The 25,680-nt window shown below is 40.8% G+C and overlaps 2 protein-coding genes across 6 annotated transcripts in view; one reads left to right on the top strand and one right to left on the bottom strand.

The window, feature by feature from the left end:
* Nucleotides 1-1,707: 1,707 nt before the first annotated feature.
* On the bottom strand, nucleotides 1,708-24,848 carry Wdr12 (WD repeat domain 12). Of its 3 annotated transcripts, none has more exons than XM_057758521.1 (14): nucleotides 24,528-24,848; nucleotides 23,731-23,925; nucleotides 20,708-20,802; nucleotides 18,086-18,180; nucleotides 15,941-16,047; nucleotides 13,715-13,830; nucleotides 12,646-12,800; nucleotides 10,775-10,820; nucleotides 8,589-8,674; nucleotides 5,659-5,799; nucleotides 5,461-5,566; nucleotides 5,237-5,369; nucleotides 4,283-4,355; nucleotides 1,708-2,326 (listed from the first exon to the last, which is right to left on the bottom strand). In XM_057758521.1, the coding sequence occupies exons 2-14, from the start codon at nucleotides 23,769-23,771 to the stop codon at nucleotides 2,249-2,251; spliced, it is 1,272 nt and encodes a 423-aa protein (XP_057614504.1). In that variant the 5' UTR covers nucleotides 23,772-23,925; nucleotides 24,528-24,848; the 3' UTR covers nucleotides 1,708-2,248. The 3 variants fall into 3 exon arrangements, with proteins under 3 accessions (XP_057614504.1, XP_057614505.1, XP_057614506.1); XM_057758522.1 differs by lacking the exon at nucleotides 24,528-24,848 and adding an exon at nucleotides 24,062-24,222; XM_057758523.1 differs by lacking the exon at nucleotides 15,941-16,047.
* Carf (calcium responsive transcription factor) overlaps nucleotides 24,661-25,680 on the top strand; it is a 37,940-nt gene continuing 36,920 nt past the window's right edge. For all 3 annotated transcript variants that reach the window (XM_057758519.1, XM_057758520.1, XM_057758518.1), the window contains exon 1: nucleotides 24,661-24,692. The gene's annotated coding sequence lies outside the window, so the exon portion shown is untranslated. The remainder of the gene's footprint in view (nucleotides 24,693-25,680) is intronic.

Here is a 25,680-nt window from a genome sequence, read left to right as displayed (position 1 = left end):
TTTTTCTAAGGCTCCAGAGATTTCTAAGCAGCCAGGTGCCCAGGGCAAGGAGTTAATGGCAGTCATTGCAATCTATTGAATGAATCCAGCTGTCAGTAAAGCACCAGGTGAGCGAAATGAAAAAAGACTCAAGCAGGGCGAAAACTGATGTGGGAGGCCACTTAGTACAACCAAAGTTGTATAGCCCGCAGTGATGACCATCTGTGTAATGGAGACCCCTGTGATTTAAGCTAGAAAGGTCCTATGGACAGATGGCCCTGCAGGAAGACTGGAATAACCTACCTCCACCTCACCCTTAGCAGCTGCAGGCTGACAAACTCTTGGCAGCCCTTTAACTCCCGCAGGATAGGAAAGCAACCCACCTGCTTGATTCAATTTAGGTTGCTCAATGCTCTCCCCCTCCAGCTCCAGGTTAACCCTAATTGATTCCACTTTAGGCATTAGATTTTGTTTTGAAGACAGGTCTCACTGTGGAGCCCTGGCTGTCCTGGAACTATGTAGAGCAGGCTGGTCTTGAACGATTCGCTTGCCTTTTGTCTTCTGACTCTAGCCTCTGATACCTGCCTTAATTTCATTAGTGACCTGCTGTCTGCAGACTTAAATGCAAGGCTGGCACCTGCAGCCTTGTGGACTGCACAGAGCAGAGCCTCAGTTGACATTCTGCTGTCACCAAGACTCTCAATTGCTACTTTCCTGTTTGAATTGTTCCCGCATGGCAATTAAGTTTCCTTTAGGTATACACCCACTCCATTCCTGGGAGGGCAAGACAAGAACTCAGAACCGACAGTCCCAATATTGTTTGGGATCCCTTCTAACCAGCTTATTTGGCCTCTTAACACCTCGTGTAGGTTTCCTCAGAATTTAAACGTGTCAGTGCAGTGCCTGCAGAGGCACAGGGAGAGGAGTTTGGGCACTGTCACTCACGCTGGAGTAGACTTTTGATGATTCATCTGTCATTGTCACCATGCTCCTAAAGTATGTCCGATAAACTCATGGCTTCACTATGCTGGTGGAATCCTCTTTGGTCCACTGTCTACAGTGAACAGATGTGTTGTTCTCCCCAGAAAGTTACACAGAACATGTGTATCATGTTTAGGTACCAGTCTGTTCTTTCGCTTGGATGCTTCACTGTTCCAGTTTCACGTATTTCTGCAGCCTTGCCTACTAGCACTTTGCCTAATGCATCATTAGGTCCCTATCCATCTTTATTCTAATGAATGAAAAGAAACAAAGATGCCTAATGGTGAGCTGACAGGTATTATAATTTTTTTCTTTTTCTTTTTTTTCTAGACAGGGTTTTTCTGTATGTATCCCTAGCTATCCTGGAACTCGACCTAATTTTAAATTTAGGAAGTTGCTGAGTGGTGTTAATAGTAGTTCACCCTGATTCAGATTTTGAACTACTTATGAAGCCAGTCCTAAAGCTCTTGCTTCCACTTCTTAATTATAGGGGTTACAAGCATGTGCTATGATGGTTTTCTGAAACAAGGTTTCTCTGCGTAGCTCTGGCTGTCTTGGAGGTCACTTCGTAGACCAGGCTGGCCTCGAACTCAGAGGTCCACCTGCCTCTGCCTCCGGAGTGCTGGGATTAAAGGCGTGTACCACCACTGCCTGGTGCAATATTAGTCTTTTCTAGGTTTTTCTTCAAATAGAAAAAATAGAAGAGACAAAGTTACTTACTGTATTTGTAATATATCCTTTTATAACATTTCGAAGGCAAATTTTAATTTCAAACCAGTATTTTTAAAAGTATACTTTAAAACTCAATTAAATTTTTGGGGTCTGCACAGGGTAAAGAATTCAGGCCACACATTTATTGGGTTTTATAAAAAGGAAATACAAAGAGTAAAATGCAGCTATTACGAAAGATGAACCATTATACACATATCTCTGCATTGACAGTGGTACTGGAGGATTAGCCACTGACTTCTTTCTCTCTGAGACACTCATGCAACTCTGGCTGCCTCTGAGTTCACTATACAGTGTGTGTGGGGGGTGGATGACCTTGAACTTCTGATTCTCTTGCTGCCAACCTCCCAGGTCCTGGGATTACAGGAATGCACTACCACACCGACTTTCTTTCCACGTGTTAGAGACAGGACTCGGGGCTCTGCACATGTTAGGGAAGTCCTCTCCCAATTGAGCGACATCCCCAGTCCTCTCCAATTTCATTCACAGTTTATGACACAACAGTAAGACGCGAAAGACAAAACAAAACCCAACAATATTTTTGAACAATCCTTCATGTTCAAGCCCCTACATGGGAGGTAGTAGGTGAGTATCTGTAGGAATACAATTTGTTGTCTGCTCCTCCACTCAGAAGTAGCTGTGTGAAAAGAGAGAGAGAAAAGTAAATATAAGTATATATATACTTATATATAGCTAGATATGATTAAAGACGACTTTCATTTTGTTTTTTTGAGAGAGGTTTCTGTGTAGCCATAGCTGTCCTAGAACTTACTCTGTACACCAGGCAATCCTCAAACTCACAGAGATCTGCCTGCCTCTGCCTCCAAATGCTGAGATTAAAGGCACATGCCACCACTGCTTGGCAAGATATTGTTCACACAGAGTGTGCATATGAATATATACACAAGATATGTATGTATATGTGTGTGAGCATATATATATATCTTGTATTTTGACCATATTTTCTATCTATACCTAAACAGTTTTGCTACTTCTTTGATGTCATATACATAACACAAACGATTAGATGTATGTTAAACTGCACAGCTTGAAACAGTATTTAAGGGGACTAATTAAAACAAACATCTCTGCTACTAGGTTGACCATCCCCAATCCAAAGGTCTGCAGTGTAGGTTGGAGATGCAGCTCACAGGTAGAGCACATGCTGATACATACAAGGCTTTGGGCCAATTTCAACAATGTAAAGACGTGTTGCTTTGCCTGCCTAAGGCACCTGATTGGTCTAATTAAAAAACTGAATGGCCAATAGCTAGGCAGCAGAATCAAAAGGAAGTTCACATTTAGATTTGGGACCCATTCTAAGATATCTCATAAATGTGCAAATATTCCAAAATCTAAAAAGCTGCACATCCAAAGCATTTCAGATAAGGAACACTCAATCTACATCACCATACAGTGTACAAAATATTAAAAGCAATCAATTATTTTGGTTGAGACACAGCATGTTATTTTACTTCCAATGAAGTATTTGCCAAGGTATATAATAAACTAAAATAGTTTTAGACTTTTAAAAAAAAAAAGGCTCTGTTTGCTTTTTGAAGATAGGTTTTTACACTATAGCCTAAGATGGCCTCAAATTTGCAGCAATGTTCTTGCTTCAGCCTCTCTAGAACTGAGATTACAGGTGTGAGCTACCACACTTAGAAATAATCACGTTGTAAAAGAGTGTATTATTTTCAGGCAAATGCCCACTGCAGATTATACCAAGTCGCTCTAGGATCTACATTCTGAAAGAATTCTTGGACAAGAGCTAACATATGCACATAAAAATGATTATAAATTTTTTGGTTTTGTTTTTCGAGACAGGGTTTCTCTGTAGCTTTGGAGCCTGTCCTGGAACTCACTCTGTAGACCAGGCTGGCCTCAAATTCACAGAGATCCTCCTGCCTCTGCCTCCTAAGTGCTGGGGTTAAAGGTGTGCGCCACCATTGCATGGCTGATTATAATTCTTGAAGTATGTTTTTTAATCCATTTCTATTATGTAGAATTAATTATGTAAACTACACATGCAATTCCAGCACTCGGGAGGATGAGGTAGGGGAGGCTGCTGTTAGCTTGAGGTCAGCCAGGGCTACATGTCAAGACCTGGTCTCATCACAAAAAACCTTCTAAAACAGGTATTTCAAACTAGAAATATTGAGATACAATCAGTTTGAAGTAGTGAATTTATGGACCATATGGGATTTGGATATATAGCCAAGTAGTAGTCTACTTGCTTAGCATAAGTGAACCCCTGGGGGTTCAGTTCCCAGGACTGTCAAAAGAAAAAAATATATATTAAGGGGGAAAAAAGACTTGTTTTAAAACTTCAACTTTTATTACTCTTAAAGAGCAAATCTGTTTTTAGTCTTTTGGTATGAGATGTAAAAACAATTTTTTTTGTAGCACAAGCCTGTAATCCCAGCACTCCGGGGACAGACACAGGTCGAGCTCAGAGTCTGAAGCCAGTAGTGTCTACATGGGAAGTTCTAGACAGCCAGAGAAAGACCAGACCAAACTGAAAGATCCTGTTAACTTTAAGCATCAGGTCTCTCCTACCTTTTTCTTCACCAAGTAATTTGTAAGTTCTTACCCCTGTGTCTGTCCAGTCCACACTTAGAACTTTGTCTTCATGAGCAGCAAGATCATAGAGAGGAGCCTTACAACTAAAGATGAAAATACACACGTTACATGCATGCAGTGTTTTAATACAAACATACAATTACTAATTACTGATTTATTATAACAAACACTCAAGAAAAATGCTATTTAAATACAAAAATTTATTCACAATAAGGTCAATTTCACACTTTTATACTTTATATTTCTATCCCAAATCTTTTCCTTAAGTTTGGTATGTTTATATTCTTACATACATAAAAGTCAGATGGGCAACAGACACAATCAAATCAAAACTCTCAAATTTCTCTCATAAACCTATTTTTCTAAAATATAAAAACAACCACTTAATTATTTTGTGTATGGGTGTTTGCTGTGCACCATACGCTCATGCAGTGTCACAGCGGTCAGAGCTCCAGATTTCGGTTCCCAGCATCCACATGGTGACCCATAACCATCCAGTCCTGCAGGGGGATCCAGATAAAGGATAAAGTCCCCAATGCTAAGACTACCAGCATGCCCAACACCGTTCACCTTGTCTATCTAGGTTCCAGGGTCCTCATGTGAGCAAGGCAAATGCTCCACTTACTGAGCTATGCCTGCAACCCAATCCTGGGACTTTTTTTTGAAGATTTATTTATTTATTATGTATACAACATTCCTTTCACGTATGTTTATATGCCAGAAGAGGGCACCAGATCTCATTATATATGACTGTGAGCCACCATGTGGTTGCTGGGAATTGAACTCAGGACCTCTGGAAGAGCAGTCAGTGCTCTTAACCTCTGAGCCATCTCTCCAGCCCCTGGGATTTTCTTTTGAGTATTGGTATTTGTCACATAAGGTAGTATGAACCAAACCTGGGTCTTCTGGAAGAACAGCAAGCGCTCTTAATTGCTGAACCATGCTTCCAAGTCCCAACATTTACCTTCTTGTGTCCCACAGCTTGACAATGTTATCTAGAGAGCCTGAAATCAGCTGCTGTTCGTGGGTAGGAGACCACTTCACTGATGTTACCCAGCCTGTATGTGAGGTGAGGGACAGCGACACCAAAGAACCATCTGAATGAAGACAAAGAAAATGCAGTAGTTTTAGGAAAGAGAAGCAGTAGAAACTTATCTTTTTGAATATTACCCACTGGATACAACATACCTTTAGTTCGGGGATCCCACAGTCTAATATGCCTATCTGTGCTTCCAGAGGCCAAACGTTTACAGAGGGGAGAATAGGAAATACAATTAAACACTTTATTTCCTGTCTGAAAATAAAAGGAAAGAACATTTAACCAAAGAGAAATTTATTACTGACAAGATCAATGTTAATTAGAGGAACACCAAAATTAAGTCTTACCAAAGTTGACTTAAGGCCACCAGACTCAACATCCCACACTCTAATTGTGTGATCCCAAGATGCACTGCAGATTTCTTCAGTATCGGACCAAAGCACCGAGGAAACTGCTTCAGTGTGGCCAGAGAGGGTCACCAAGGGAGTCTAGAAATAAAAGGCCCCCAAAGGGAAAAACATCTTCACCACAGAGTAACTGAAACAAGAGTAGATTTTAGGGTCAGGTGTGGTGGTGCATTCAGGAGGCAGAGGCGGGTGGATCTCTTGTGTTCCAGGCCAGCCAGGGATACATAATGATACCCTGCCAAAATAAAAGAGATGTTAATGTCCAAAGTAGATAGGCCAGATTTTTTTGCCCAGTGGATTAATTTTTATAGTAATCCTCCAAGATAGATATTTCTCTCTTTATCTTATATATGAAGGTGTTCATTGGATAAGTGTCAGCTGTCAAGACTGATGACCTAAATTTAATCAAGGGACCAGATGGTGGAAGGAGAATCAATTCCCATAAATTGTTTTCTGACCTTACACATATGACATCACACACACAGTACCACACACATACCACATAAACTAAAAATTGAAAAAGAAAATCTTGAAACTACTGGGTTCTACATATAAACAAGCTAAAAATATGACCAGGGATTTCACAATTCATTTTCAAAGCGCTAACTAGGGCTTAAATTATATTCTACTGTATTTAAACAAAAACAAAAGTACAGTGCTACATGATTTCTTGTCTATTGTCAGACAGTGTTTCATATAGCCAATGCTGGCCTCAACTCACTATGTAATTGAAGTTGGTCTTGAACTCCCAGTTCTCCTGAATATACCTCCCTAAGTGCTGGGTTTATAGGCATGTGGCAGTATGCCCAGCTCTAAATGATATACTTTATTTAAAGTAAGTCAGGGGATAGAGAGATGGCTCAGAAGTTAAGAGCATTGGCTATTCTTCCAGAGGACCTGGGTTCAATTCTCAGTCACTCACATGACAGTCCCAGAGGATCTGATGCCATCTTCTGGCCTCTTCAGACAACAGAATGCATATAATATAGAGACATACACCCATACTCATAAAAATAAATACATTTTAAAATAAATTTATAGTACATAGCTAGATGCAGTGAGGCAAGCCTTGTAGTTTTGGGTACTGGAGAGATTACAGCAAGAGGATTGCTTGAGCCCAGAAATTTTAGGTCAGCTCGGGCTACACATGAGCTCTTTTCTCGCTTTCAAAGAGGCATAAATTAAGTATGTTAGATAATATCAGCCAGTTATAGCTCTAAAAAAGTCATTATCTCAAGTATTTGTAGCTAGTGGTCTATACTGCTGAGTCATTACTCTGTCCCATCTTATTTTCAACAGTTTTATATTTATGTTAGTGATGACTATAATAACTAATGTATGGTCATATGCTCAATGGCATAGCTGACTCACCATGAAATAAACAAGGTTGGATAGCATAACAAACACCTTTATATCAAAACGGGATCAAAGTCAAGCTCATAAAAGCAGACAGTAGACTAGTCATTGCCAGATTTGGTAGAAATGGGAAAATATCAGTCAAAGAGCACAAACTTTGTCATAAAAAATTGAAGATCTAGTGCACCATGGGAGGTGATGGACATAGTAATTTGAATATGATAATCATTATGTAAATGTATCTAATTACATCAAATATATTCAATCACTATTTGTTGGTTAGATTTAAGGAAGAAAAAAAGCCAGGTATAGTGACACATACTTGAGTCCCAGCAACCAGGAAGTTGAAGAACTACTGTAAGTTTGAGACCAGTCCAAGTCAGTGAGTTCCACATTAGCCTAAGCTACACCGCAAGAGTCCGTCTCAAACTAAACAAACTTTGCATCTTGTTTTTTTTTTTTTTTTTTTTTTTGAGACAGGGTTTCTCTGTGGTTTTGGAGCCTGTCCTGAAAACAAACTTTGTTTAATGAGATCTAACTGCTAAACAATAGAATTAAACTTCACATTAATGATTTCTAGTGAATCAGGATACAACTAGCAGCTCTAAAATGGATTTTATCTTCAGTATATGAAATAAATAGTATCAGGCAGTCAGATAATTACTGCCAATCAAGAGTTAATGATTAAAATGTACCATGATAACCCTATCACTCTGTAAGCTTGATTCAGATGTTACTCTATCCAAATTCTCAGAAAAATGTAGCAACAGTACATACTGAAGGAAAGCATAATCATGGCTGAAGCAAGAAGATAAAGGAGAACACAAGCAAAACAAGGAGGTGGGCGGAGAGCTAGCTCGGCAGTTAACAGCACTGACTGCTCCTCAGAGGACTAGGGTTCAATTCCCAGGACCCACATGGTGGCTCACAACTGTAACTATAGTTCCAGGGGATCCAACACCCTTACACAGGCAAAATACCAATGCACATAAAAATATTAAAAAAAAAAGATTTGCTGAATTATCATAGTTTCATCAAACAGACCAAAGCCAGTCAATGCTCACAAATACTTTAATAGACAGAAAACGACAATTAGTCAAATGCAGAAAATAACTCATCATGGGATGCCCACACAACTCCTGTACTTAAGGCTCAGGGAACATTGCAGAAGAGGGGACAGAAAGATTGTTAAAAGCCTGAGGACCAGGAAATATGAGATTGTCTCTCTTAAAAATGACAGGGAAGCTTTATGAATAACAGCCTCAACAGTATGGCTGCCTAACTAAGACTGGACAAGGACTCTATCACTAGCCATGCTAACACGGAGGGAGGAAATCTCATGGGGCCTCGCCCCTAGACAAAGAACTACAGGAACTAAGGAGTGAGAATGACAGAAATATTTCCTTCCAGAGATGAGCTTCTTAAGGATGTACACATGGAAGGAGTTGGAGGTTGGATAGGAAAGGGAGAAAATGATGTGATTATTATTTTAATTAAAACAAAAACAAACTTACCCTTGTTAGTCCCAATTGCTCTGTTTTCTGCTTTTTTCTTGGCCGATTTGTGGATTCTTCTATTTCATCTTCTTCATCTGTAGGAACTACATCATAGAGAATAGTATTTAATATTGAAAAATTTAGTTACTATTAATGGTAAACTTCAAGAATGTCCAACATTTTGGGTATACAGTTTTCTTTTTGGACTAATTAGGGAATGCATATTCCTTGTTGTTTTGGTTAACACAAACTGTATATAAACATTCTCTCTGACCACTGGGGACTGTAGCAATGTTAAAGCACCCGACCAGCACACATGTGGTCCTAGACTCAATTCTTAGTAGCAGCAAAAGTAAAAACATTTCCTGGATTGACAATCAAACATGGACAAAGACTGTTTTTTTTAAAAGCATATTAAAAAAACTCAAAATTAAACAGTTTGAAATCTTACTGTTTTTATGCTCATTGTTAAAAATATGGACCATTTTATCAGAATGATGAAAAGCTGTTTCCTCCTCAATTCAGACTAAGTTATTACGGCCATATTATATTTATGCCATGCAGAAAATAACGTAAACCCAGGTTAGAAGATGTACTTTAGCCATGCTTAATCTCACTATTTCCTTCTTTAAAAAATAAAGATGCTTCATAGTTGTTTTGTAGTGCTAGAGATCCACGCTAGTGCCAGGCAAGTACTTTATATACTTTATATACGTCCAGGCACTTGGATGATTTTTAATTCTTTTTTTTTTTTTTGGAAAGATCTTTGTTATAAACTTCATTTAGTCAGGCAGAATACTAAGACTGAAAACTATAGCTTTTAATATTTTGCAACTTTCATGAATATTGATATATTTTTCCTAACTAGATTATAAATCCCTTAACAGTAATAGCTGTACCAAACAGTATCTCATTACCTGATACTATCAAAGAATAAGACATTTCATAAAAGGAAAACAATTGAAACTAAACTACATTCTTCTTAAAAAATTGTTTGCTTTAAGCATTTTTATAACATCTACTAATATGTATATTTTCTGCCATATTACACATAATTATTTAAAGTTGATTAAACTGGTTCTGAACTCATTAACTACTTTGTGAGATTTAATTGGTGTCTGAACTGTAAACAGCAATTCCATCAGAAGTAATGGATCTTTTGATCTTTTTACATATACAGCTGTTAGGTCTCAAAGGTTAACCTTAACCTTTGTGGGTTTGTCCCCGTTCCTTTTGTTCCCATCAACATTTCCTAACTTCTGTTAAGAATCTGCCGTCTCTTGGGCTGGAGAGATGGCTCAGAGGTTAAGAGCATTGCCTGCTCTTCCAAAGGTCCTGAGTTCAATTCCCAGCAACCACATGGTGGCTCACAACCATCTGTAATGGGGACTGGTGCCCTCTTCTGGCCAGCAGGCACACACACAGACAGAATATTGTATACATAATAAATAAATATTAAAAAAAAAAAAAAAAAGAATCTGTCCTCTCCTTCATCTGTATTTTCAAAATAAGTTGGTATGGTGGTGCATGATCGCAATCCCAGCATGAGGAACACAGAGGCGAGCTTGATCACAAGTTTGAAGCCAGGATGGTTTATATGGCCAGTGCCAGGTTTCAGGACAGCGAGGAATCTATAAAAAGATCCTGCCTCAAACAGAAAATTTCAAAGACATTTTTATGTGTATGCATGTTTTGCCTGCATTTATGTATGCATACCACATGTGCCTGGTGCCCAGGAGCCAGAAAAGGGTGTCAGATCCTCTGACACTGGAGTTGAGGACAGCTGTGAGCTGCTATGTGAATGTGTGAGCTAATCTGGGTCCTCTGCAAGAGCAGCAAGTGCTCTTAATCACTGAGCCGTCTTTCCAGTCACTCAAAACTCATTTTTAAGTGACTTAAGATGAGTCAAAACTACTCAAAAAATAACTTCCAGGTTTTTTTTTAAATTAAGTGCATTCTCAGATCTAAGATAATATATATACGTAGCAAATCAGTGACTTTCAAATAAAAAGGTGGTAGAGTTCAAAAAAGAATCAAAAACCTTAAAACATATATATATATACACTAATTTGTCTTCATACTATACTTCTTTTTGTATATACTAAAATACTTTGGTCTATTTTTACAGCAAATATGAGAAGTAAAAGTTTCACTAAAATTCTAAAAACATAATTAATAAGTCAAAGTATAAAAAATATTTATACCTGTAGACCAGATCTTTAGCATCTTATCCCAGGAGCCACTGCAAAACTAGATACATATGAAGGAGAAAGCATATGTAATAACTTACATTATTTGCCCCTTGCCCCCATTTTTACTTTCCAAATTTTGCTTTGCTTGTTTCATCTCTTTGTACACAGGCTCTGTAATCTTTACTACTCGATAATCATACTTGGCTTCCTAGTCTTCTGGAAGCTGTGGCCTTGATCTCCATGGTAACCAGCTGCCGTGCTTATAAGCACCTGTGTCCCACACAGCTGCTTAGATCAGAGTGGGCAACTAACCTATACTGAGCACCTTTACAAATAAATCCTGAGAAAGTTGGACTTTTCCTAGGGGAAAGAAAACATATTTCCCTGCAAGGGACAAGGGATAAAACTAGAAGTATTTCATGTAGAGAACACCGGAATACGGCTCAAAACGAACAAGTGACTTGGGAACACACAAGGTTGAGGTATGCCAGCTACGGTCAGCCCCCATTTCAGAGCTTTGAGGCCCAAATGCATTATCACCTTCTTGTTCTGACTTCTTCATTCTTTCTTTGGCTACCACAATCAAATTTTCTCTTGAGTTTTTAACAAACTGAAGGGAAGTTTCTGTCCATGTATAAGCAAAATATAGGTCTAACTTCCTAGTCAAAAGACAAGAATGGTTAATTCATGTAAATCTGTACTCAACAACATATAATCTCCGTGACTCAAGATAAATCATAAACCTTTATCTTTGAGTGCATCAAACATTCTTTGTTACTCAAAGTTGCAGAACACTCTTAAATCTGGAATTCTCCAATGCAGCAAAGGGAACTTTCAAATAAAAGAGGGTCTGCAACCCTTTATAAGGCAATGAGGTTATTACTTTTTGGTTTGTATCCACTTTGTTATAATAAAGAATAGGCCAGGCTGGGCAATGGTGGCTCATGCCTGCAATCCCAGTATTCGGAAGGAGGCCGAAGCAGGCCAATCAAAAGGGATATGAGGCCAGACTGGACCACATAGGTAGAATAAGGACAACCTGGGCTACAGTGAGAACCTGCATCAAAGAACAAAAATAACAGACTGAGGATTTAGTTTCAGGTCAAGTACAAGATGTATGTTAACACTAATAATAAAATAAGCCGTTAACATTAGCCTTAGTGTGCTGAGGCTTGGGTATCATCTAGATGTTTAATAGATGACAGTACTTTAAGAGAATTTGATAAGGGCAAGAGAGATGGCTCAGAGGTTAAGAGCACTGACTGCTTTTCCAGGGATCCTGATTTCAATCCCCAACAACCACATGGTGGCTCATGAGATCTGGTGCCCTCTTCTGGCCTGCAGAAATACATGTAGTCAGAACACTGCACACATAATAAATAGATAAATCTTAAAAAAAAGGAAATTTGATGAATTTAAAAAATTTTCAATGATTATTATTTAAGGTTATCTAAAGAAATTACTAGTTTACTTGGTAGGTCTCTCTCTCTCTCTCTCTCTCTCTCTGTTTCTCACTGTAGCCCTGGTTGTCCTGAACTCACCCTGTAGAGCAGGTTGGCCGCAAACTCAGAGATCTGGCTGCCTCTGCCTCCGGAGTGCTGGGATTAAAGGTGTGCACCGGAGTGCTGGGATTAAAGGTGTGCACCGCCGGGCTTATTCCAATGTTTAAAATGTAACTTATAGAATATAATAAAGACAGATATCTAGAAGAAGTAAATCAAATAAAAATATCTATCTTATTGTATTTACTTTATATCTAAAGTCTTACTATTTTTTAGGCTCTGATTGTTACGGAAGTTAGAAAATCATTAGGACTATAAAATGTTTACTCAGCTGCTTAAATTCTAACTCAACACAATAGTGGCAACACACTGGCTACTCACTTTAGTTCCTGAGCTGTTGACTGCTATGGAGTCCACACTCCCAGCATGACCTCTGCAGCAGTGTAGGGCTTTCACTTTGTTCTTCTCCACATTCCATTCCCATAAGAGAACCGTCTGATCCATCGAGGCACTCAGTAGCAAGCAGGATAAACTGTCTGAAGAAAAGAGAAAACAAGAAACAAGTTAGTACAAAACCTTAACTGCATCTTATATTTTAATCACTCAGCATTTTTGTGACTGTTTTAATAATAATCAGATGGACTGCTTTTGAGAGAGTTATCATAGTAAAGAGGAAAATACATCTGCAATCCCAGCCCTCAGGAGGCCGAGGCAGAAGGGTGGCAATAAGTTCCAGGCCAGCCTGGGCTGTACAGCGAGATCCTGTGACCATACCACCCCCTGCTGTTGCCAAAAAGAAAGGATTCTTTAAAAGTAGGAAAAATGTGTTCAAAATACTTAATAACTAGAACATGTACAGATAATTTTAGTAAAGATAAACTTCTGTAAATTCCTGGATTTGGAGCTAGTGACATGCCTCAGCAGCAGTGTGCTTGCCCAGCACACACAAAATCCTGGGTTCAGATTCCAGGACCAGGCAGAAACAAACAACAATCTATGGATTTAAAAATTATTAATTCTTGCTGGGTGTTGGTGACACATGCCTTTAATCCCAGCCCTTAGGAAGTAGGGGCAGGTGGATCTCTGTGAGTTTGAGGTCATTCTGGTCTAGAGTGAGTTCCTGGACAGCCAGAGAGCTACACAAAAAACTAAAACCATAGAAACACACTGACAAGCGCTTCTTTTTTTTTTTTTTTTTTTTTGGGCCTTCCTCCCTCCCTCCTTCCTTCCTTCCTGTGTTGTGTGTCCCCCTGCCCCAGGGTTTCTCTGTAACTTTGGAGCCTGTCTTTGAACTTGCTCTGAGATCAGGCTGGCCTTGAACTCATTACACTTTCTTGAGTACTGCGCGTCTAAAAGACTGAGGTATACGAACTGAGGCATGAAGCATTTTTCACCCAATCACTCTTTTTTCAATTTTAACTCTTAGGACTCCTCTTACGTATAATCCTACCTTTTTTCACCCAAGCCACATCTTTCACAACATCTGTATGTCCCGCAATTGTCATTATTGACTTTCCTTCCAAGGACCAGATCCGAGAGGTTTTATCATAAGAACCAGACAGGATCCTACAATGGGAAGAAATGCTATGAAATACAATAAGATGACATTGGAAGTCCTGAAAACCAATTGTTTCTATGGCAATGGCAAAATAAACTCCTCTTTAACATGAAGAACAAGATATCAAAGTCTAACAGCAGCTGAGATGTTACACTAATTTTCTGAACCACTGAAACAATGAGATTTCACTTTTATTGTTGAAAATGCTATAAATTTCAAAGCAATACAAACTGTAAAGCCTAACATTCCTTAATTAGCCACTGAATACGATTCAAAAGAAAAACAGGGAGGGGATATAGCTCAGTGGTCAGCACTTATCCAATAAGCAGAAGCCTTTCAATCTGATGTCCAGCACCACAGACATACACAACCCCTATAATACCAAAGCAAAAAGGAAAATCATGAAGAATAAAAGAAAAACCAAGCCTTGCATGGTGGCACACCTTTAATCCCGACACTTGGGAGACAGAAGCAGGACGATCTCTCTGCGCTTGAGGCCAGCCTGATCTATATAGGAAGGCAGCTAGGACTACACAAAACGCACGCACGCACACGCACGCACGCACGCACGCACGCACACATGCACCCTAGAACAAAACACATAATAAATAAAAATAAAATGGCCCCGAAAAAGGAAAGACAGAAGTAAGGTACTCCTCTGATCAACTCCTAAGGTATTTTTCTTTTTTAAAAAAAAAAATTTATTTATTTATTTATTATGTATACAATAGTCTGTCTGCAGGCACCAGACCTCATTACAGATGGTTGTGAGCCACCATGTGGTTGCCGGGAATTGAACTCAGGACCTCTGGAAGAGCAGGCAATGCGCTTAACCACTGACCCATCTCTCCAGCCCTTTAAGGTGTTTTTCTTTAAGTAAAGCCAGTAGGATTAGGATCAGTAGTAGCCATTTGCTTTAAGACAGTGGTTCTCCGGGCTGTGGTGGTGCACACCTTTAATCCCAGCAGTTGGGAGGCAGAGGCAGGCGGATCTCTGTGAGTTCAAGGCCAGCCTGGTCTACAAAATAAGTTCCAGGACAGGCTCCAAAGCTATAGAGAAACACTGTCTCAAAAAAAAAAAAAAAAAAAAAAAAAAGGAAAAAAGAAAAAGTCTCTCTCTAGTGGATGGCCGCTCTACTTCTCTGATCTTTCAGCAAGACAGTGGTTCTTGCCAGGTGGTAGTGGTGGGTGGTGGTGCATGCCTTTAATCCTATCACTTGGGAGGCAGAGGCAGGAGTATATCTGTGATTTTGAGGCCAGCCTGGTCTGCAAAGCAAGTTCCAGGACAGGATCCAAAGCTACAGAGAAACCCTGTCTTGAAAAACCAAACCAAACAACCAAACAACCCCCCAAAAACAAACAAACAAAAAAGAAAAAAAGACAATGGTTCTTAACCCATGGATCAAGACCCTTTTGGGGAGGTCACATATCTGATATCCTGCATATCACATATTTCCAATTCAAAACACTAATAAAATTATAATTATGAAGTAGCAATGAAATAATTTTATGGTTGGGGTCACCACAACATGAAGAACTGTATTAAAGGGTCACAGCATCAGGAAGATTGAGAACCAGTGCTCTAAGACATTCATCCATACCTCCTTGACTTCAGGCTGCCCATGTTAGCCCTACGGTAGCATGTCTGAATCTTCATGTTGGTAGGTTAGGGAGATCTGCAGCCATAAAATTAATTTTTTTCTCCTCTATGAAGCAGTGTGTATCTCTGGTCTTAAGTATCAATGACTGCTGACTTATATAAATAAATATCACAACATTTTGAAACAAAGAAAATCTAAAACACTTTTTTCTTCTTGAATACACTGACTGCAAATGCCTGTTTGGTATGGACACCAATACACACAAAGTCGCTTTTATGAAAAAAAGGAATCAGAGAGAAACAGTCACATTGTGGATGACAAAGACTGAAGGATGTACATAAGAAAAAAAAATCGGGCTGCAGAGATGGCTCAGGTTAGGAGCACTGATTAGAAGTTAGGCTCACAACCACCTATAATGAGATCTGGTGCCCTCTTCTGACATGCAGGCAGAACACTGTACACCTAATTCATGAATAAATCTTGAGAGAGAGAACAAAAAGTGCACTCCCGGGGCATACCATTCTTCTGTCCCTTCAATTGAGCTGATCCAGTCATCATGGAACATACATTGCTCTGGCTGGGGTGCGGTGTATTTTTCCACATATTCTAGTTCCACAACCTCTTCCTAGTCACACAGAGAACAGAAAATAAATCAGGGGACAGTTTCAAAATATTACTTTGAAGACAGAAAATTTGGGAGCCACTTAAAAAGTCAAGGTTTTCTTTGGCCTCAGATTCAGCTAAGAATATAAAAATTAGTAGCCTCAGAAAACTTACGTTGAAAGTGGAAATAAAAGGGGAGCTTTATAAAATATTTAGTTTTATCTTTAATTATATGTATGTGCATGGGCACATGTGCATGAGGACTGGTGGAGGAGAGAGGCACTGTATCCCTTTGGAGCTGGAATCACAGGCAGTGGTCAGCTGCCCAATGTGGGTACTGGGAACTGAACTCAGGTCCCCTGGAAGAACAGCAAGCACTCTTAACCACTGAGCCTTCTCTCTAACCCCCAAAAGAGAGATTTTATGTAAGAAAATATTTTGATAAACAAAAATACAAGCATATTTCTCAGTGAGGAGAGAACTCTGTTCAAGATGATGAAAGAGTTCTGGAAATGGGCAGTGGTGATAGTTGCACAGCACCATACTTCACATTACTGAACTGTACACTTAAAAATGGATAAAATGACAAGTTTGTTTGCTCTTACATATTTTATAACATTTTAAAATCACAAAATATAAAACTTACAAATTATATTGTAAACAATTTTATTACATTCATTTATTTTATGAGTGTGCACCCATGCATTCCACAGTGTACACGGAGGTCAGAGGACAACTTGTAGGAGTTGGTTTTCTCCTTCTACCATGTGGGTCCTGGGGATGAACTCAGGTCATCAGGCTTTGTGGCCACTGCCTTTACTCAGTCAGACCATCTTGCTGATTCCAAATATTCCTTTTGTTTTTCTTGTTCCAAACAGGATCTCACTATATAACCCAGGTTTAGAACTTATATGGACACCAGGCTGGTGAACTTACAGAGACCTGACTACCTCTGCCTCCTGAGTGGTGGGATTAAAGGTATGCACCATTACTCTCAGCTTAGATTTATTTTTATTTTGTATCTTGCCTGCATGTATATGCAGTGCCCAAGGAAGCCAGAAGAGGGAGTCAGATCTCCTGGGACTGAGTTACTGACAGTTGTGAGCCACCATGTGGGTGCTGGGAATTGAACACAGATCCACTGAAGAGTAGTTAGTGCTTTTAACCACTTAGCTATCTGTCCAGCTCCTGGTGATAGTCTTAGTTATAAAAACAACATTAAAGAAAGTTTGCTGGGTGGTGGTACACACCTTTAATCCTAGCACTCGGGAAGCAGAGGCAGGCAGATCTCTGTGAGTTTGGGACCAGTCTGATCTACAGAGTGAATTCCAAGACAGCCAGGGCTGTCTTGAAACACGAAACAAAACCAAAAACTAAAGAAAGTTTAAAAATTATAGGGTATCACAATCACTATATCACTACAACCTAACCCACATTTTCCGAGATATGAACAATTATGCTGTACTCCTGTTTAAATATATCTCACTTGTTATTCCTTTTCTTGCTCATGCTTTCACAAATTTAAAGAGTAGATTAATTCATTTTCTAAAATAAAATATACTTAGAAGGGATCTAAAAGATGACTATATAAACACATAAGTTCAAATCTGGTGAGTGGGCAAAGGCACTTGCTAGCAGGCCTGAGGTCGTAAATTCAATCCCTGGGACCCACAGGAGAGCACTGACTCCCACTCTCCCACTAATTGTTCTCCATCTTCACATGCAGGCTGTGGCACCTACACATACCATATAATAAGTAAATGTGATTTTAAAACATTTTCTGAGACACTTAAAAAAGTTAAAAGGCCAGGCAGTGGTGGCGCACTCCTTTAATCACAGAACTCTGGAGGCAGAGGCCAGCCTGGTCTGCAGAGCAAGTTCCGGAATAGACAGGGATACACAGAGAAGCCCTGTCTTGAAAAACAAACAAACAAAAAACAGCCAAAAAAAGAGGGCAAAATAATCTTGGGTGTTGAAAACAATTGAAGTTGATTCTATAAGCAGTTACTTAAAATATTTAGTAATATACTACATCGAATATAAACAGTACTTGGATTTACCGATGAAATATTTTCCAATTCCATGTGTTTGACCAAGGGCATTCGAAGAAACTGGCCCTTGATAAGGAAATCGAACTCGACATGTTTGTGGAGCTCTGCAAAAGAGTAAGGGTTTTAAGAATATCAGTGTCACATGTATGGGAGCCCCAAAGCAATCACGTCTGCAGTACCCATTGCTGTCCAGTTGTTCCACAACTTCTCAGGGCTCATGTAGCACACCGAATGACTTGTTTTTGTTAAGACAAGGTCTCTCTGTGTAACAGTTCTGGGTGTCTTGGAACTCACTCTGTAGACCAGGCTGGCCTCGAATTCACAGAGATCTGCCTGCCTCTGTCTCCCGAGCACTGGGATTACAGATGTGCACCACCACTGCCTGGCTTATTACTGGCTTTTTGGAACTCACTATGTAGACCTGGCTAGCCTTGAACTCACAGAGGTCCACGTGACTATACCATCTGAGCGCTGGGATCGAAGGTGCACACCACCATGCCACTTGGCTACATGATTTCTAAAGAACCAATATACTTTTCTCTTAACTTATACTTGATTTTAAGGTGGTATAATTATTTTAGGAGCCTGGGGGTTGAACCCAGGTTATATGTATGCTAAGCATATGTTCTAACATGCAATTAATCTCATCTTTTTTTTTTTAAAGAACAGTTTATTGAGTACACAAGAGATCAACAGACTAGACAATAGCTTGAATACCACCTGAAGCCCATTCTTTGAGTTTTAAAGATTCCATTCTACAGAAAATTTACAATATACATAAAAATATAAGTAACAGTGAACACATACACCCTGCTTTAATACTAAACAACTTATCAATAATTTCTATTCCTGTCTGCATTCTCTTGCTAGCTTCTTTTAAAGCAACCCCAGAAGCCATACCATTTTGTTTGTAAATGGCTTTATTATGTGTCTCTAAAACGTAAAAACTTAAAACACAATGTGAAAATATTAACTATGGCCAGGCAGTAGTGGCGCACACCTTTAATAACAGCACTTGAGAGGCAGAGGTAGGTGGATCTTACTCAGTTTGAGGCCAGCCTGGTCTTCTACAAAGAGACTTTCAGGACAGCCAAGACTGTTACACAGAGAAACCCTGTCTCGGAAAACAAAAAACAAAACAAAAATTAGCCATGTTATTATCAAATACTCAAGTCATTATTCATGAGGGTTTTCTTTTAAAAAATTAATGTAACTTATATTTTGAAACTGGGTCTTACTGTGTAGCCCACACTGGTTTTATACATACATAGCCCAGGCTAGCCTCTACAGGCTAGACAGATAAACAGGGCTATCTCAGACTCATTGTCTCAGTCTCTAGAGCACTGTAACTGCAGGTGTGTATCATCAGGCACAGCTGTTCATTATGTGTAGTAGGCTTTTAAAAGCTGACACCAGACGGGTGGTGGTGGCGCACGCCTTTAATCCCAGCACTCGGGAGGCAGAGGCAGGCGGATCTCTGTGAGTTCGAGACCAGCCTGGTCTACAAGAGCTAGTTCCAGGACAGGCTCCAAAACCACAGAGAAACCCTGTCTTGAAAAACCAAAAAAACAAAAAACAAAAAACAAAAAAAAAACAAGAAAAACAAAAAAAGCCAACCCCCCCGCCCCCCAAAAAATAAATAAATAAAAGCTGGCACCTAACTGGTTAATGTGTTTACTCAATCTTTAAAACTCCCCCTCCTTTTTCTTGTCATCCTCACTGAGGAAAGCAGGTCAACATCTTGTATTTCTTACATTCTGGGCTTGGTTAATTACATCTCCAAAGTGTCTATTTTTTGTTTATTTTTATTATTGTGTATGTATGACGTGTGTTTGTGGGTGTGTGTGCCATGGCACCCATGTGGAGGTCAGAAGACAACTTTGTGGAGTTGGGTCTCTCCACTTTTACTTGGGTTGTGAGGATTAAACTCACGTCACCAGGCTTGCACCACTGGACAGCAAGCACCTTTAGCTAGCTGAGCTATTTGTGGCTCTACAGAGTGTCTTATGTTCCTCTATCCTCTACTGTATCATGTAAACCAGTGAGCCTTAAATGATGGGTAAGACTTGTTTCTACCACATCAAAACGAATGCATTAACCAGTTGTATATTCTTTTTCACATATGCGCATGTGAGCATACGTGAGTGCATGAGTGTGTAAGTTCATGGCTAACGATGAATGTCACTTGCCACCTTAAATATTAAGGCAAGGTCTCACTGAACCCAGAGTCTGCTCCCAGTGTGCTGAGATTCTAGGCAGGTTCACACCAACCTGTCCATTATGGGGGCCAGAGATCTGGACACTGGTCTTCATGCTTCCACAGAAACACTTCCATTCACTGAGCTATCTCGCCACACCTTATTTTTCTCTTATAATTTATTTTTATTCTGTGTGCATTGGTCTTTTGCCTGTATGTATGTCTGTGTGAGGGAGGGTATTGGATTTTGAAATTACAGATAGTTATGAGCAGAGATAGGTGAATCTCTTAGTTTGAGGTCAGCCTGCTCTACAGAGCAAGTTCCAGGACAGCCAGGGTTCTACAGGGGAAATCCTGTGTCAAAACAAAATTCTATTTATGTGTAGCTGGTGGCACTGTGTCCTCTCCTAACTTCTTGGAGCATATATACCTACCATTTTTGGTCCCCAGCAATTTATTGATGATGTTACTAAGGTCAGCAACTTCAGAGGCAGCGGGAATTGAGAAGGGAACATCATCTACGGCATAGCTATAAAAGGAAAATGATATGTATTATGTCTATACATATTTTGGCAAGTCTGAATTTATTCATTCAACAACTATTTACTGGGTCCTTCATGCCAGACATTTGCTACAAGGCAAAACCAAAATGATGTAAAGTGTCTTTATTCTCAAAGAATCAAGCAGGCACTTGGGAGGAAGAAGCAGATGGATCTCTGTGAGTTCAAGGCCAGCCTGGTCCACAGTGGAGTTACAGGACAGCCAGGCCCACACAGAAAAACCCTGTCTCGAAAAACAAACCAAAACCAAACCAACCAACCAACCAACCAAACAAACAAACAAACAAAAAACCCCAAAACCAAAACAAAACAAACAGCTGGGCAGTGGTGGCGCACGCCTTTAATCTCAGCACTCAGGAGGTAGAGGCAAGCTAATCTCTGGGAGTTCGAGGCCAGCCTGGTCTACAAGAGCTAGTTCTGGGACAGGCACTGAAGCTACAGAGAAACCCTGTCTCAAAACAAAAACAAAACAAACAAAAAGAATTAAGCATAATGAACCCCTGTGACCACAATGCCACATAAATGATAGGACTATCAAAAATAAGTCACTTCACCAGAGAAAAAGGGTGGACGTGCAGGACCCAAAAGGGTGCACAGAAAGTGATGTTGGTCAGGTAAGGTAGGCATAGTCTGGAAATGAGAGTGTGGGAAAGAAAGAACAGCAGACCAAAGGAACTTGCTCCTATTTCAGGCAGTGATTTTACTTTAAGAAGTGTTCAAAGATGAGACTAAAGATACATAGTGTTTTAAATCCCATATACTATGAAATTTGTGTAGACAACAAGGAACCACTGTAGCAGTCCAAGAATAACAGGAGTACTTTATTTTGTTAGATCTTCATAGCTGTATAAACTAAATTACAATAATTTATGACCGGAGGCAGATAAAAGACCCAAAAAGAAATATTTGCAAATCATTTATCTGGTAAGGAATTTGTATCCACAATATATAAAGAACATTTATAATTCAGTAATGAAGTCCTTTTTTTTTTTTAATGGGCAAGGGGTTTGAATAGATGGTTTTCTAGTGAAAGAGCAAGGACCAACAGGCACAGAACCAAACCACAATGAATATCACTTTGTACCCATTATCGTACAAATAAAGTGTTGAAGATACATACAGAGAAAGAGGAACCCTCATTTACTGATGGTGGTAATGTAAAACGGAGTAGTTACTGTAGAAAAGAGTGTGCCAATAGCTCTAAGTTAAATGTAGACTTGTCATTTGACCCCAGAACTACACTCTGGGCATGGTGGCATAGGCCTTTATCCCAGCATTTGGAAAGCTAAGGCCAGTAGATCAGTGGGTAGGCCAGCCTTCGCTCACAGTGAGTTCCAGGCTAGCGAGGGCTGCACATGTTCACGTACAAAGTGTACATAAATACTTGCACAGCCACTATTCACAATAGCTAAAAAACTGAAACAGCCTAAATGTCTAACAGGACAATAAGAGAAAACGAGCCGTACAATGGGCTATTTAGCCATAAAATAAATGAAGTATTATGATATTCTGCCTTATGTTTAAACTATAAAAAACACAGTAAGTGAAAGACGCCAGCCACAAAAGACCACAATTTGTATAATCTCATTACATAAAATGTCCAGCATGTACACATACACAAAGATAGCCTGTCGGTAAGTATTTGACCGAGGTGGGGAGTGTTTAAGGGACTGAATGGGAACTAAAGAGTGGTGAAGTTTTTATAAATGAATTGTGTCGATGGTTGTACAATTCTACTACTATGATGCACCTGAATCTCACCCATACTTCATATGTATCACTAGTGAATCTGCCATCTATATGGCTTATTTATATATAAACACATAAATACACACAAATAAACATATACGTGCACACTGTCCTGGTTAGTTTTGTAATCTGACAGAAGCTATGGTCATCTAAGAGGGAACTTCAATTAAGAAAATGCCTCAATTAAATTGGCCTGAAGGCAAGTCTGTGGGAGCATTTTCTGAATTAATGAGCGATGTAGGGAGAACCAGCCCACTGTGGGAAGTGCCACCCCTGGGCAGGTGGTCCTGAGTTTGTCTGTAAAGTTGAGTTCCAGGACAAGTCAGGGCTATCAAGAAACCCTGTCTTAGAAGAGACAGGCTACAATGCAGCATTCTTTCCTGGTTTCTGCCTCAGCTCCTGCCTTGGCTTCCTCTGATGGCAATGTGTGAGCCAAATAACCCTTTCCTCCCCAAGCTGCTTTTGGTCATGGTGTTTTAGCACACTATGTCTTACCACACTAATTGGGTCACACACACCTAATTAAGTCGGTAACTAAACTGACTTCATACTAATAAAGAAAAAATCAGCTCTACGAACTCCATATTCAGAGATCCAATTCCTAATACAGTTGAGAAGAGCAAATGAAGTCGTGCTTTCAGAAACCATGAGACACCATTAGCGGACAGCCTGTAAACAGAACTGTCACTATTCACCCCTCAAATTATGAAGTAGTGTGTGCATCATTCCGAAAGCAAACTCGATGCCCGGTTCCTTCCACACACATTCAAATTATAAAGCGCTCACAAAGGTGGGTGGGAAAACGGAGATCCAGGAAACCAGCTAAGACGTGTCCACCGCTTCCAAACGGGACGACAAAGGGCAGAAGTGAGGGGCACGGGAAGGGGAGGGCGAATGAAGTCTTTCTTATTTTTATTTCTATTCGGCACTCAGGTTATCTTATTTGCATTAAATCCTTCTAATTCCGGACAGATACTTATTAAACTCCTTTCAGCTTTGATTTACTAAAGCCTTGTTTGTTTCTTTTAACGTATATTCCCAGTCAAAACCGCAAGGACTATTAGTGACTACAAGGTCCAAACCCAACGGGGTCTTAAAGCCAGATCGGCTCCGGGAAGGCAGGGGCAAACGCCGAGACGCTTACTTACTTCTTGTTCTCGGTGTAGAAACGTGCCTGGAGTTGTGCCATGGCGGAAACTGCACACGAGACTCCTCCACAAAGATGTGTGCGTTGACAGCACGCGGCAAGCGCCGTGGAAGGTAGGATCTGCTACCTCCAGCTTCCTCAGACCATACCACGAGGTTCCCGTTGCGCAGGCGCCCAGCCCACACACATCAACTACCTATCCCGAGATTCAGGAAACATCGATCAGTCAAGCACAGTCTTGAAACCGGCCAGTCCCCTGAACACTTCTATGTTTGAACCATCAGACCCGTAATCGATTAGGAAGACAGACAGGGAAAAGAACTAGCTCGAACCTGATTTTTTAGAGGGTGTCTTTAGGCCGGATACTTCGGCCTCAGCGCCCAGATACTACAAACCTCAGAAGGGAGCGCTCTGAACGCCGAGAGTGGAGGATTTATTTATTTAGACACGCCGAACTCAGGTTCTCTTATTTGCCTTTAAAACTCCCTTCTCAGCCGGGCGGTGGTGGCGCACGCCTTTAATCCCAGCACTCGGGAGGCAGAGGCAGGCGGATCTCTGTGAGTTCGAGACCAGCCTGGTCTACGAAGCTAGTTCCAGGACAGGCTCCAAAACCACAGAGAAACCCTGTCTCGAAAAACCAAAAAAAAAAAAAAAAATAAAAAATAAAATAAAACTCCCTTCTCCGGTCAGACATTCCATTTCCTGCTCCCTAACCCTGGGTGACAAAGGTCCTAGCTGTCTGTTTTTTAGGCGTCGTTCCAGCAAGAGCCGGACTCAGCCGAGACCATGTGTTCTTACCTCAGGTTTCAGAACGGAAGTGCCGGTCAGGAAAACGACTCGGAAGGGACCGGGGCGACGGTGGCCGAGAAGGGCCCAACCTTAAGGGCCTGTATTGCGCCTCCCGGAGGGGTGCGCGTGCGCACTGCGCTGGTCTCCATGGCAGGGCCTCGGAGCCAAGACGAGGTTGAGTAGACTCGTTTTGAATTTTCTCCCTTCTGCTCCGGCGGACTCCTCTCTCGCGTTGCGGGGCTCACTGCGGCGGCAGGGTTGGGGGAGCCGGAGGTCTGGCAGAGCTGTCTGCGCCCACGGACCGGACACTCCCTCTCGACCTCCCTTCTTCCTCCTGCCTCCGCCTCCTCCCGTCACCTCCTGACCCTCCCGGGCCGGGAGCAACCGCCGCCCCCGCCCCTGGCGGCCGCGGCCGGGACGTCTGCTGTCCCGGTCCCTCGCCGGCCTCCCGGGAGGGGACCCGCGGCCGGGGAAAGGCAGGCGACAGCAGGGGGAGGCTAGGTGTCCTGCGGAGGGTGCTGAGTCCGAGAGCATCCGCCGGAGAGGGGCCGCTCCCCTCCTTTCTCAGCCTGAAGTTTAGAAAGGCTTCCTTTGCACCTCTCCCCTGCTTTCATACTGTTTTTTGCTTTTGAATCGTGAACTCACTCAAAGGCCTGTGTTAGTCTCAATGGTCCCGATTATTACTTATTTTCCCGAGTGGAGAATAGATGGGGATACTTTAAGATTCCAAAGTCACATTCTAAGGCATTTGCCCGAAAACCTCCAAGGGGCGCGGCGGGTGGAGCGGTTGGCACTCCGGGACAATAATTGAGAGTCAGGCAGAACTGGATTGCAAAATGTGTGGGCTTAGCGGTCTCTGTGCAGGTGAAAACAACGGAAGCTTTTCTTTTTAATATGTTGCCTAATATTTAAATCATCTGTAGAAAATTAGAAGTGATCCACACAATTGAAGGCGAAAAACAACCATTTGTTAAGTGAGCAATGACAGTAAAAGCATGACTGTTTTCAGTGTATCCACCTTACAGAATTGCATGCCCTGTAACAAGAATGCCTGAATTTGACTCTACCTGTGCTACTTAACCTCTGTGCCACACTTTGATCAACTGCGAGAATTAAATGTCACATAAGAAGCACTCTAAAATGTTAACTATTGACCTCGTAA

Source organism: Chionomys nivalis, chromosome 26, assembly GCF_950005125.1.
Source record: "Chionomys nivalis chromosome 26, mChiNiv1.1, whole genome shotgun sequence".
Classification (NCBI taxonomy): domain Eukaryota; kingdom Metazoa; phylum Chordata; class Mammalia; order Rodentia; family Cricetidae; genus Chionomys; species Chionomys nivalis.
Note: the sequence above shows the minus strand (reverse complement) of the source record. Positions and strands in the feature narration are given on the sequence as shown.